This window comes from Callorhinchus milii, unplaced genomic scaffold (genome assembly GCF_018977255.1).
Source record: "Callorhinchus milii isolate IMCB2004 unplaced genomic scaffold, IMCB_Cmil_1.0 Scaffold12, whole genome shotgun sequence".
Lineage (NCBI taxonomy): Eukaryota > Metazoa > Chordata > Chondrichthyes > Chimaeriformes > Callorhinchidae > Callorhinchus > Callorhinchus milii.
The window spans coordinates 1138109-1150771 of record NW_024704753.1 but is presented as its reverse complement, the minus strand read 5'-3'; the positions used below and the strand labels follow the sequence as shown (position 1 = coordinate 1150771).

The window sequence follows — 12663 nt, the reverse complement described above, 5'->3', positions numbered from 1 at the left end:
CCCATTCCATCTGCCTGGTCCTGCACCTCCCCACAGCAGCACTTGTGATCTCTCCCTTCAGGCTGTCTGTACAGCCAGACCTTCGGGTAATTGGAGCCTTTTAGTCTGTGTCTGAGATCGACAGCCTGCTAGCCGCTGTGTAAAGCTGCAGAGAGTCAGTCTGGGGCTTGAAGGGAGATGAATGGACGCCTTCAGCCAGTGCCACGGAGCAGGGCAGAGCGAGCACCGGAGCCTGACCGGGGCGAGCAGAGCTTTGACGTTTTGAGCTGCTCAGATTGGCACTGTGCACCTTTAATAGCGTTTTTTTTATTATTGTTATTTAAGAGGCTTTCTTGAGTGAGAGAGAGCATTTTCTCTGTCTCTTTTTCTTTTCGCCCTCTTTCATCCCAACGTTAGTGCCCAAGGTTTTCAGCCACCTAGCCCATGCCCTCCGGAATCCCCTCCCAAAATTCTTTGGCCCTGCTCCCTGCCAACAAAACCTTCGCCTTAAACACCTCTCAGTCAGTCAGAACCCTCATTCCCCTCTCCTACACCTCTCTTTGTGCAGTGACCCACCCTGTCGCTTTACAGCAGCCTAACGTGCAAGAAGGGTGATGTACAAGTCATGGTGCAGAGGAGGGTATAGTAATAATAAGCCTTACATTCAATGCAGAGCCTTGTCACGTCATTGAGACAGCTCAAAGCGCTTCACAGGATACACTGCAAAATGGATTGACTGTACATTTTATTGAACAAAACTATTTTGTGGGCATGGGAACCAATCCACAGCGGGTCCAAACCTCAAGTCCAACTGCATTCCGGGGAGGGAGAGAATCTGCCTCAACTTAGATCTTACAAAAGAAAATAATAATTTGCGCGTGAATAATTGTCCTTGAGTTTTCTGTTTGATGAGTCGGTGACGTTCTTGCTTAATGATGTTTCCGTGAGAATGGAAACATTTCTCCGAGACCTTCAGCTTTTCCCACATTGTGTGGTGTTCTGCACAGCACGGTCAATCCCTGTCCAATTAAAGTGAACGCTCAGGATGTGTATCGAACTGGCTAATTGGAGGGCAGCTGGAGCGAGTCTGCCTAATGACTTCCTGCCCACTTCCTGGTGTCGTGGCCACAATAAACCACATCCAGGCCAGAGTACAGAGGCCTCTGAGCTGAGAAATTGCATGGATTTGAATCGCATCCAATTAGAATTAGTCCAATGATACTGTGTAAGTATCTTTACTCATCGCAGCAATTTGATAAATGCAATAAAATCTCCCTCTCTCTCTCAATTCTTTTAAACAAAAAAAAACTTTTCCTGATCAAAGACCTTCTTGTGGTTGATTATTGTGGTAATTATTGTGCTTGATGGGCCGAGTGGTTCGTGCGGAGAGTGGGGAGTGGACAGAGTTGAGTTGCGTCTGTCTCAAAATGTGGTGGTGTGTTTGCCTGGGTGTCTCCGACAGCATCACTGCCCAAGCCTACACGATGGGCTGGTTGGTGACTACCCGAGTTGTGGGTGGAATAATTCATTGTGAACCCCAATAATTCCACCCTGAACCATTTGGGGCAAAGGGATCTCTTAAATGGCCATTGGTGGCTGCAGCCTGAAGCATCTCGGAATCACCGATCTCGGTTTGTGTCCGGATGAAGCTCCCGGCAGATGGTCAGAGTCTGAACGAGGGTTTTCTGGACTCGCTGCTTCCAAATCCTGGTGGAATTCTGTTCTCGCCATTGAGCAATAGGCAATGTGCCAGTCACCGGCTAACCGCAAGGACTTGACCTGTTCCACAGGGATGGTGTGGCTTCGCTCAGTTACCGAGTCCAGGACTCTTCAGACAAACCTCCCGTGGTGCAAGTGGATGAACACGGAGTGCTGACGTCCGGCTCCATCACCGGAATCTCTACCATCGAGATCAACTCCGAGGAGCAATTTGGCGTGAATCAGACCATCACCGTGGCTGTCAAGGTAAGGACTCGATAATAATTTGGTCACTTAATCCACCGCTGTTTGTGGGGCGCTGCTGTGTGCTGTTGGCTGCCTCGATTCACCCACAAAATATACAATCAATTTGTTTCATAGTGTATCTTGTGAAGCTCTTTGAGACGTCTCGAAGACGTGATAAGGCGCAATATCAAATGCAAGGATTATTATTGTTGTGACTTACAGTGAAGCCAACAGTTACTTCTGCAGACGCTCTAGGGTAGTTCTCAGCTTGGCTCATTTTGGTCATTTGTTCATCTCTGGTTCCTCTTTATCCTCTGTAAATCCCAGATTATTGTGAAGTTATTTTTCAATGTCCCTTTTGCTGAGTGATGATGTTCACACCAGTTCTTCTTTTCATCAATAACAAAGTGTTTACAAGTTTCCCAGTGAATATGTTTAGCTACATTATTATGTGGAATTGGATAATAATAGTAATCACGTCTCAAAGTGCTTCACAGAATCTACTGTAAAGCAAATTAACTGTATATTTTGTGGGTGAAACGCGGCAGCCAATTGCACACAGCAGCCCCACATACAGTCGTGTGGTGAGTGACCCCGTTTCTATTTTTTTTTTAAATTGATGATTATTATTTCTCTCCATCACTGACCGTTCTTGCTTCGATTTTGTTTCCTGTTCCCAGGTGACGCCTGTCTCCTACATGAGAATGAGCACCAACCCAGCCATCCACACCATCAACAAGGAGCTCCAGCCTGCTATTCCCGTGGGAATGACCTTGACTTTGACGGTTCATTTCCACGACCACACGGGAGACACCTTCCACGCTCACAATTCAGTCGTGAACTTTGCGACTAACAGGTAACCTGCCCTCTCGAGGTTTGACTCAGTCTAAAAGGGGAAACCAGGCAATAGGTTCCATCTCTTAACTTGTGATCCTTAGTCATCTGTGGGCTCCCCCCAAGCCTTGGCCTTTGCCAGCCTGTAGCAGCACGCATGGAACTTGGCACTAGGTCTGGCTTTGATATGCTTACACACGTAATGAGTCTCCACATGCGTCTCACGCACACACACGCAAGCACACCGTGATCAAGACGGTTGCAACTAAAATGCCGCCTTCTTTACTGTGTGAAAGGGACGACCTTCTCCAGATCGGGAAAGGAGCGGTGAACAACACCTTTGTGATCAGGACGGTGAACGTGGGGCTGACTTTGCTGGGAGTCTGGGACACTGAGCACACAGGCTTTGCCGATTACATCTCCTTGCCGGTCCAACACGCCATCTCTCCGGGGTCCGTGGAGAGCATCGTGGTGGGAGACGTCCTCTGCTTCAGCAGCAACCTCGTCAATCATGAGGGTAGGCGTCAGGATTGAGAGCCGGCACCTGTGCAGAGAGTCAGAATATTTAATAATATGAAAATAATCCTTATACTTGATACAGGGCCTCATCGCATCATTGAGATGCCTCAAAGTGCTTCACAGAATATACTGTAAAGTGAATTCACTGTGTATTCTGTGGGCGAAACATGGCAGCCAATTGTGCACAGCAGCGTCCCCACAAACAGCTGTGCATTGAGTGACCAAATTATTATTGATTTATTTGGAAGGGATTATTGCCCCTGGAAAAGTGACCCACCAATCGATTAACAACCGGGTTCCTATTTACTGCTGGGTAAACAGAGGCGAGATGTTGACTAAGAGCATGAAAGGGGAGGTTAGGAAGATCTTCACTCCCACAAAAAAACGATTTATCAGAATGATTTGCCAGGGACATTTAAAGAAGGAATTAGACAGGTCCGTGTGGGGGCAGGAGGAGTGTTATAGAATGCTGGAAAAGAGCAAGAAATTGGGATGAAGATAGATGGGCTTGTTGGACAGTGATAAATTGGGTGGAATGAGCTCCTGTGTGTGGCAGTTTGTACAGATGATAAAGCCTGGACTCTGGCTCTGTTCCTGCAGGTCATTTGGGATTCTGGACCTCCTCCTCCATCAACATCCTTCAGATTGATCCGAAAACCGGGGCAGCTGTGGCCAGGGATTCCGGGTCCGTCACTGTGTATTACGAGGTCCCTGGATATCTGAAAACCTACAAGGAGGTGAGTGACCAATTTTATTCGGGGGATTTTTGTTTAGGACACCGAGAGAGAGAGAGGGAGAAACTCCCTTCTCTTTTCGAATAGCGCCGCGGGATCTTTAACGTCCACTTGAACAGGCAGACGGGGAGATCCGAAGGACGGCACCTCCCACCATGCAAACCCATCCAGTGCTGCATTGGGGAGTCACCTTAGGCCCGACATGGCACTTTGCCACCTGTTTAACCGTCCCTTGCATTGTGACACTGCAGTTTAGTGGCTAGTGGTCACTCAGTCCACGGCTGTTTATAGGACGCTGCTGTGCGCAATTGGCTGACGCGTTTCACCCACAAAATACAAAGTCAATCCACGTTACAGTATATCCTGTGAAGCCCTTTGAGATGTCTCAATGACGTGATAAGGCGCTGTATTAAATGCAAGGATTATTATTATTATAAACGCACAAGCTCTTTGGGCAAGTCTGATCTTATGACTCCCCCACCCCGTTTCTTTGCAGTTGGTGGTCCTGGGGGCTGGACAGACCGTGGTACAAGTTATCAGCGGGGCCCACATGAGCAGCCAATCTGGGGCCGGGAGCTTCAGGGTGTCCGTCACCACTGGAGAGAGCAACAGCAATTTAAAAGGTAATCTTTCTCTCTTGTCTCGGTGGGAAAGAGCTACTGGGGTCTGGAGAGTCGGAAGGCTGTCTGCCTGTCCTGGCAGCGGGCTCCACACGTGATTAATTGTATCTAACGCCGTCTCTGAACACAAAGCTGAGATGAAGTGAACGCTTGGAAGAGTTGCAGCAAAGCACATCTGACGTTCGCCGAGGACCAGTGAGACATGTCTTTACTCATTTGTTGAAACATATCTTTACTCACTCCCCGCCACACCCCTCTCTCCTTCCCCCCCCCACCCCCCCACCAGCCATGCTGCCGTCAGGGTAAACTACTGTGATGACAGGTTTCATAACCTTGGATTGTTATTCCCTTGAGTTAAGAAGGTTGAGGAGTGATCTGATTGAGGTGTTGAAAATGATAAAGGGAGGATTAATAGGGTAGATATTTCCTTTGGTTGGTGGGTGGGTGGGAGGTGGTGGGGAAACCATAACGGGGGGGGGGGCGTCATCTTAAAATCAGACCATTTAGGAGTGACATCAGGAAGCATTTTTTCACCCAAAGGCCAGTGGGGATCTGGAATTCTCTCTCTCTCTCCCCCCCAAAAGGCTGTGGATTATGGCTGGATCCATTCACATTGTCCAGACTGAGGTGCATAGGTGTTTGTTAGTCAGGGTTACGGGATATGGGGCAAAGGGCAAGTAATTGGAGTTGAGGTACAGATCAGCCATGATCTTATGGAATGGCCGAACATGCTGGAGGGGCTGAATGGCCTCCTCCTGTGCCCAGTGGTGGAGCGCAATAATATACAGTCGTTCGGTATTTGTTGTAAGGATTATTTTTTGTTAAATGGGTCAATAAAGCAGCCGTTTCACGTGTTAATTAATAACAAACCGTGTGTTGGTGCACATCTACTCAATGTCAGCCTGTTAACAAGGCGTTTAACACGCAATTGGCATTCAACACTAATACCCCTATATATAGCAGCGAGATGGTCTCGGTGAGAGCTGAGCACTTGCAGGGTGTAATACGGTGTAACTGTAAACACGGGCGTTCAGGAGGAGACACTTATATTTACTTAATTTGCGTAAATCACAGCGCAAACTTCATTTGCTTTTTTTTTGCCAACATTTTGGCTCTGTGTAAGAGTGCGTTTGATCCGTGGATTCGGTATGAGCGCTCCGAGGCGCGAAGGGCGCTATGCAAATGCAAGTTGTTGTTGCTGCTGATTTAGCGCCTTTTCTTGTCATGTCATTGAGACGTTTCAAAGAATCCGCTGTAAAGTGGATTGACCGTATTTTGTGGGTGAAAAATTTTATCAAATTTTAAATTTTTAAAGTACCAATTTTTTTTTATTTTGGACAGGGAAAAACAATTCCCTTGTGAAACGCAGAGCTCTGCGAGAGCCTTTCCGTTCCCCTCTTCACTGTTGACCGCTTTGATATGTTAGCTGTGCTGATGCAGGTAATTTCTTGGCTCCCAACCTTGGCAACGTTCTCGCTGATCCTACATTATCAGTGAAGGCAAAGAGGCAGCCAAGAGTTTTCAGTCTCCTTCAGCGTTTTCACAGGGATCCCGGTACTGACACGAGCACTTTCTGTAATCCTTTACTGCCCGTCACAGCAAACTACCAGCAAATCCCCCTCAGCTTTCCATGGAAGATCTCAGATAGTTTGCAGGCCTGAAGGAGACATGACCCCATCGTGTCAGTGCTGGTGCTCGCTCCCCCACTGGAGCTCTCTATTCTAACCCCATTCCCCTTGGCTTTTACGTTAGTTTCCCTTTGCCAATTGAGGAATCCGAATTACAAGCTAATTTTGTCTCATCGCTTTTGAGGGTTGGACAGCTCGTTTGAATTTAAGAGCAATAAATAATTGAATAGCAATATAGTGATTTTTTTTAAAAACAAGTATGTGAATCAGACGGAGACTGTGGTGTGTAAAAGTCTTTTGCTCCTCCATTGGATGGTGCCTTTATTTCACCCACAAAATACACACTTTACAGTATATCCTGTGAAGCGCTTTGAGATGTCACAAAGACCTGATAAGGCGCTAGATCAACTGCAAGGATTATTATTATTACTTGCCTTCCATTTCCTCTTGTGGGTTCAGGAGACTGCACAGCCTCACACGCCGATGCCATCCGTGAGCTTCACCCCGAGTCCAGCATCACCTGTAACCTCCGCTTCACCAACGGCGCCATCGAAATGTCGGCTCAAAACCTGTTCAGCGTCCAAACAGGGTTCAACACAAACCCAGGTACAGCGTTCCTTACCCACTTTCCACATCCGCAGAGAGGGAGGACACGGGGTTAGAGTTGCAAAGAGCAATTTCGGGACTGAAACCAGGAAAAGCAGAGGGATAGAGGAAGAGTGGATGGGTAGAGGATAAAGGAAGACAGCAGACGCCGGGGACACTGGGAGGCATTATAAGTAGCCTACCGTGGTGGAAAGGCGGTTGTTTCTGGAAGGAAGAGATCAGATGAGCCGAAGGGGCTTCCTCACCTGAACCAGCCTCGCAAGGCATCCTGTGTTGCATGAAAGCATCGAACGCAGTCCAGGCAGGAGATTTTCTGAAAGGAATCCAATCATCTCGCGCTGTTTAATGAAAACCCTTTGACAGCCTATTGGAGTGAGATTTAATTTAGTCCATTTTCCTCTCCTTTTCTTTGACAATGATTTATACCTAATTGCATCATAGCCATTGAAGCAAAATAAGTAACTCGACTCTAATAAGTGTGGCTTTCCTCCCTCGCCAGGACATTATACCTGTACCATTGCCATGAAGGAACTGACTGATCACCAGCTTAAACTATTGAGCACAGCTAAAACCTCGCTCCATGTGGAGGCTGCTGTCGTGGGAGTACATTTCTCTGGAGAGCAGATAGCGGCTGAGGTTCCGTTCCTTCCCGGCTTTTACACGGATCAATCCGAGATCCTTTTGAGCAACCTGTACGGGGCCACCGAGATCACCGTGTTCGGCAATTCCGACATTCTCAGGAACCTGGAGGTAAGGCGTGAATCGGCTGGGGTCAGAAATCGCAAGGCGCTTCACTGGATTTGACTGCGGAGTGAAGTGACTGTGTTTGTAGACAAATGTGGCAGCCAATTTGTGCACAGCGATGTCCTACAAACAGCCACAAGTGAGTCAACTCATTTTATTTCGAGGATTGATTGTTCGCCAGGACACTGTGTGTAAAAATTCCCTTCTCTTTTCGAATAGCCCCGTGGGATCTTTAATGTCCATCTGGCCAGACACAGACAGGTCCTCGGTTTAACATCTCATCCAAACCACAATGCCTCTGACAATTTTAGTTATCCCTTTTCTCCTCCCCCTTCTCCCCCCCCCCCCCCACCCACCCACCCGCACAAATACGCACGCAGGCACGCACACACAGAATTGCACTGGAGGGTCAGCCTAGGCTTGTTGGGTTAGGACACTGTCATTTCTATGATTTAATATTCCACATGTTGTTAGACACACAGCAATAAAATACAACCTGTGCTCTTTCTCTCTTCCCCCCCACCACCACCACCAATACAGGTTAAGTCGGGATCCCCAGCGATCATTGTTCAGGAGAAGGAGAGGTTTTACGGGGCTCAGAGTTTTGTGAAGTACACGGTGACACTTGCTGACGCCAGGCTGATGAGCCAAGGGACGGCGTCAACTTTTTTCACCGTCTCCAACTCACTGACTGACCAGTCAATCTCGGTGCCAGTCAGGGTCTTGCACATCACTGATAAAAGCCTCGAGGGACAAGGTACCAATTCAGCATTTTATAAACTGCTCCTTGAGTAATAATAATGCTTACATTTGATTCTGCGCCTTATCACATTGTTGAGACGTCTCAAAGTGCTTCACAGGATACACTGTAAAGTGGCGTAGTGACTGTATGAAACGCGGCAGCCAGTTGCACACAGCAGCGACCTCACACAGAGTCGTGGATTGAGGAATACTGATCCTCGCTGTTTGACAATACAGCGCCTACAGCATCAACGGCTCAAACCGCTTCACAACAAGTCTCGTTCGTAGACGGGCTCAGTAGTCAATTGGCGAGCACTCAGGAGGTGGAGTGAGTGGATTGGTTTGGGGGGGTGGGTGTGGTGGGGGGTGGGAGAGACAGGGACTTGCTCTATTGTAGGAAGCGATTGAACCTCTTCCCCACCCTGCCCCCCATCCCCACTTCCCTGGTTTATTTTAAACCCGCAGTGGGTGCTAATTGGGTGGGAGACGTGTGATACTGACTTGTCGATCTTGCCTTTTCACAGCTCACTTCACAGCGACGCACTGGGAGGGTGTTGGTGTGTTCCAGCAGTTCATTAACTCCTATCAAGCCATGTTCTTCACCCTCTTTGCAATACTTGCCGGAGCTGCCATCATGATCATCGGTGAGTCTCATGTGTTTGTAGGGGGTGGGGGGTGTCCTCTCTGTGTTTCCCCCCCACACTCCTTCTCCATCCACCGACGCTTTGCTGGGGTGACTCTTAAGGAAAGTTTTCTGTGATTTCTGCTGTGGTTGCTGTCGGTGTTTGAATGATCGTCACCGTTTGTCTCTCTAGCCTATCACGCCTTCTTATCGCCTCGGGACCCAGTTCAGCATCCGGCGTTCATCCCCAAGACCCCGCCTCCTGGAGGTATGATTCTTGGGCTAATATTCGGGATCTCAAGCTCCCAGCGACTCCCTGGGTTACATGACGTGGTGGGCGCTGGATATCTTAGCATTGCTGCTGCGCCCAACGACATCAACGGTTCGAGCCTCGTGTGAAAGCTTTTCTGTTTTTTAATGGGGGCAGTTTGCAGGCCGCCTGTTCGGTTCTTTACCCGTTTCAGGTAGCCTAGGTTTCGGGCATTATCCCGGCCCCTGGGAGACGCTGTCCTAGGCAAAACAGCGCTTTGTAAATGTAACTTGTTGTTGTTTTGTTCCCCGCCATCGGTTGGACAGGCCTTCAGCTTCTCTGCGCCCACCCTTTGGAACTCCATCCCAGAGCCCCACGCCTCGCCCACTCCCTCGCCTCCTTCATGGCCCGTCTCAAGACTTTCCTCTTCCACCGCATCTGCAGCCACCTTCCTACCCCTACCATCCACTTCTCCCCATCCCAACCCCCAGCTTGGGTCCCAATCCCTGACTGTCCAGCGCCTGGGGACATCCTCCCAACGTGAAAGGCACTATAATCCTCCTCTCCCCCCCAACTTGGTGTCGGGCTCCACTGTTAAGCATTCTGAGACACTGCCTTATGTGAAGGGTGCTCTACAAATGCAAGTCGACGTTGTTGTTGTTATACAAGTGTTTTGTTGTTGTGCTACTAAAAGTTTTCCCTTTGCCTTGTAGGTTTCAGCCTATCACCCACTCACTTCAGCCCAAGCCTTCCCTCCAGCAGGAAAACCAGCCCCAGTCACCTCTGGAGCACAGCCTATCCCTCCAATGGCCGTTTGTCACCAAGTTGATGTGAAGGGAAACCCCAGTGAAGGAGCAGTCGTGCCAGATGTTTGTGAATTTTTTTTTTTTTTAGTGCCTTTTCTAGAGCGTATGAGATTGGAAGGAACCGTTTGCAATCACAGTGAATGTCCGAGAACCCGCGGGTGGAAGCGTCTGCTACGAATCCGTCCAAACTACTGTCCGCATTGCAGCCGAGGTGACTCAGAGAGGGGGGGTGTGCGGGGGAGAGGCCGGTGAGGAGCAGAGAAATAAGAGGGTCTAAGTTGCATGATTGACCAAATTGGGGGGAAAAAGAGGGGGTGGGAGAGGGGGTTGTAATGGGGAGATTCTGGAGCTCGGCTGAGGTGTCGATCTCAGGTATCGAAATGGAGACCCGAGCAGAGTTCCAACAAAGATGTCGCTATTTACAAACTCTTTCAGGAATCCTGAGGTCCAGACCCCCCACCCCCACCTCACCATTTCCCCTTCCATCCCCCTCCCAATGTGTTGTGAGGTTAAATTGTTTTAATTTTCTTTATTGGCTTTATGTTTTAAAATCATGTTTTTGATGCCTGTTAATTTATGAATCCCTTTGTGTGTGAATTTGCCTCAAAACATGTGTGTGTGTTTTTTCCCCCTCCTGCCCCGCCCGTCCATGAAGGTTTTTGCTATATAAGCTTTTTTTTATTTCTTTGCCTATGGTTTTTATTCCAAGCTTCGCGTAGCTTCGCTTCCCACCAAAGAGAACCCCCACATTGACTGACTCGCTCAAAAAAAAAAAAAAAATTCCGTTTGATGTTCGAGATTGAGCCTTGCTTTTTTTTTTAACAAGTTACTTGATTTTATGTGATTAATAACCTTTTATTTCTTCTCTTCTCAAGATATCAGGAACAAATCGACTGGACTGATCGATCGATCAATAGTGTTTTTCATTTTGACTTAAAAGTTGCAACGGACGCAGTCATATACAGGGTGAAACAGAAGTCCTTATTCGTAGACTTTTTAATTAATTATTTTTTTATTATTTCTTAGTGTGTGCAGCTATTATAGATGTCTTTCATCGCATTCGTGAAAGTTTTTGTGACCGAGTTGATGTGTGTAAATGACTACATGCCGTGCAGTTTAAACATCTCGTATAGACCTACGTATAAGGACTTTTGATTCACCCTATATGTCCTGTGTCAGCCTGGCTCAGTCGGTAGCACTCTCGCCTCTGAGTTGGAAGGTTGTGGGTTCAAGCCTCACGTCAGGGACTTTCAACTCGCAGTCTAGTTTGACGCTCCAGTGCAGTGCTGCATTGTCAAAGGTGCCGTCCTTCAGATGAGACGTTAAACCGAGCTCCCGTCTGCCTGTTTAGGTGGACGTTAAAGATCCCGCAGCGCTATTCTCGAAAAGAGAAGCGAGTTTCTCTCTCTCCTTCTCTCTCTCTCCCGGTGTCCTAACCAACAATCCCCCAAATAACAAAAACTGGACATTCATTTGATCCAATGGCTGGGTGCAAATTGGCTGCTGCGTTTCACCAACAAAATAGTTATTCCACTTTACAATGCACCCCGTGAAGCACTTTGAGACGTCCTCCTGGTGTGAAAGGCACTGTGTCAGATTTTATTATAAATAACAATAATATGAGATCTGATCAGTCCAGTCGTGCTTTATTTTATTGAGAATTTGGAAAAACTGAAGACTGATTTGTTTTTGACATAATACCTCAGTTACGGTAGCGAAACAGAGCTGAAAGCCTCACAGTGGTAGCTCTGACAGCCTGTGCAGATGTGAAGATTATTCAACCTGTCTGATTCGCTAAACTTACTTGATCGGTCTCAAATGCTAGAGGATCATTCAGTTAACCTGTTATTTGGAATGTGATTACTTTCTCCCCCGCTGAAGTTACCTGGATGTGACCTGCTTTATGAACCGCTGCAAATTTATCGGCAACGAATGAAGTATTTGAAACCACTGAGCTTTTTTTTATGAAGATGTTCTGTATTGAGCGTTCTCTGAGTTGACTGACTGACTGATTGATTGATTGACTGAGCTGCTTTGGTCTGATAATAAATATCAACCAAAGACGTTCTTTAACGCTTGGCTCCTGCGTCCTGAATGGGTGAAACATTGTTAGAGTTAATTGTGCGGTGAGATTTGAGAAGCATTCACTCCCCACCCCCCCCCCACCCCCACTCCCTCCTTCCCACTCAGCAAACATCTCCAATATGAAAATATCTACAGTATAACACCCCATGAAGCGCTTTGAGGCACCCTCCCAAAGTGAAAGGGAGTAAGAAGATTGTGGGTTCAAGCCCCCACGTCAAGACCTGGAATCACACAGTCTAAGCTGAGGCTCTGATGCAGTCCCGGCGGCGGTGGGGGGGGGGGTTGCATTGTCGGAGGAGCTATCCTATGGATGAGAGGTTAAACTGGTGCCGCGTTTTCCTATTCAGGTGGACGTTAAAGATCCCATGGCACAATTCGGAAAAAGAAGGGAGTTTCTCTCTCCCCCCCACACCCCCCGGTGTCCTGGCCAACAAGTTCCCAAATAAATGGCACTGACTCCATGACTGTTTGTGGGACATCGCTGTGCAAAAACTGGCTGCACGTTTTGCCCACAAAATACACAAGACAAAGCAGTTTGAGACGTCTCAATG

The 12663-nt window shown here is 47.9% G+C and overlaps 1 protein-coding gene across 1 annotated transcript in view; it reads left to right on the top strand.

Annotated features, from left to right (window-relative positions):
• nup210 (nucleoporin 210) overlaps window positions 1–12100 on the top strand; it is a 45794-nt gene extending 33694 nt beyond the window's left edge. The window contains exons 31-41 of the mRNA XM_007903395.2: window positions 1770–1944; window positions 2604–2779; window positions 3054–3274; window positions 3877–4013; window positions 4507–4633; window positions 6718–6864; window positions 7364–7614; window positions 8149–8365; window positions 8874–8993; window positions 9165–9239; window positions 9935–12100. Coding sequence (XP_007901586.2) covers window positions 1770–1944; window positions 2604–2779; window positions 3054–3274; window positions 3877–4013; window positions 4507–4633; window positions 6718–6864; window positions 7364–7614; window positions 8149–8365; window positions 8874–8993; window positions 9165–9239; window positions 9935–10050 — 1762 coding nt within the window. The 3' untranslated portion in view covers window positions 10051–12100. The remainder of the gene's footprint in view (window positions 1–1769; window positions 1945–2603; window positions 2780–3053; window positions 3275–3876; window positions 4014–4506; window positions 4634–6717; window positions 6865–7363; window positions 7615–8148; window positions 8366–8873; window positions 8994–9164; window positions 9240–9934) is intronic.
• Window positions 12101–12663: the final 563 nt, after the last annotated feature.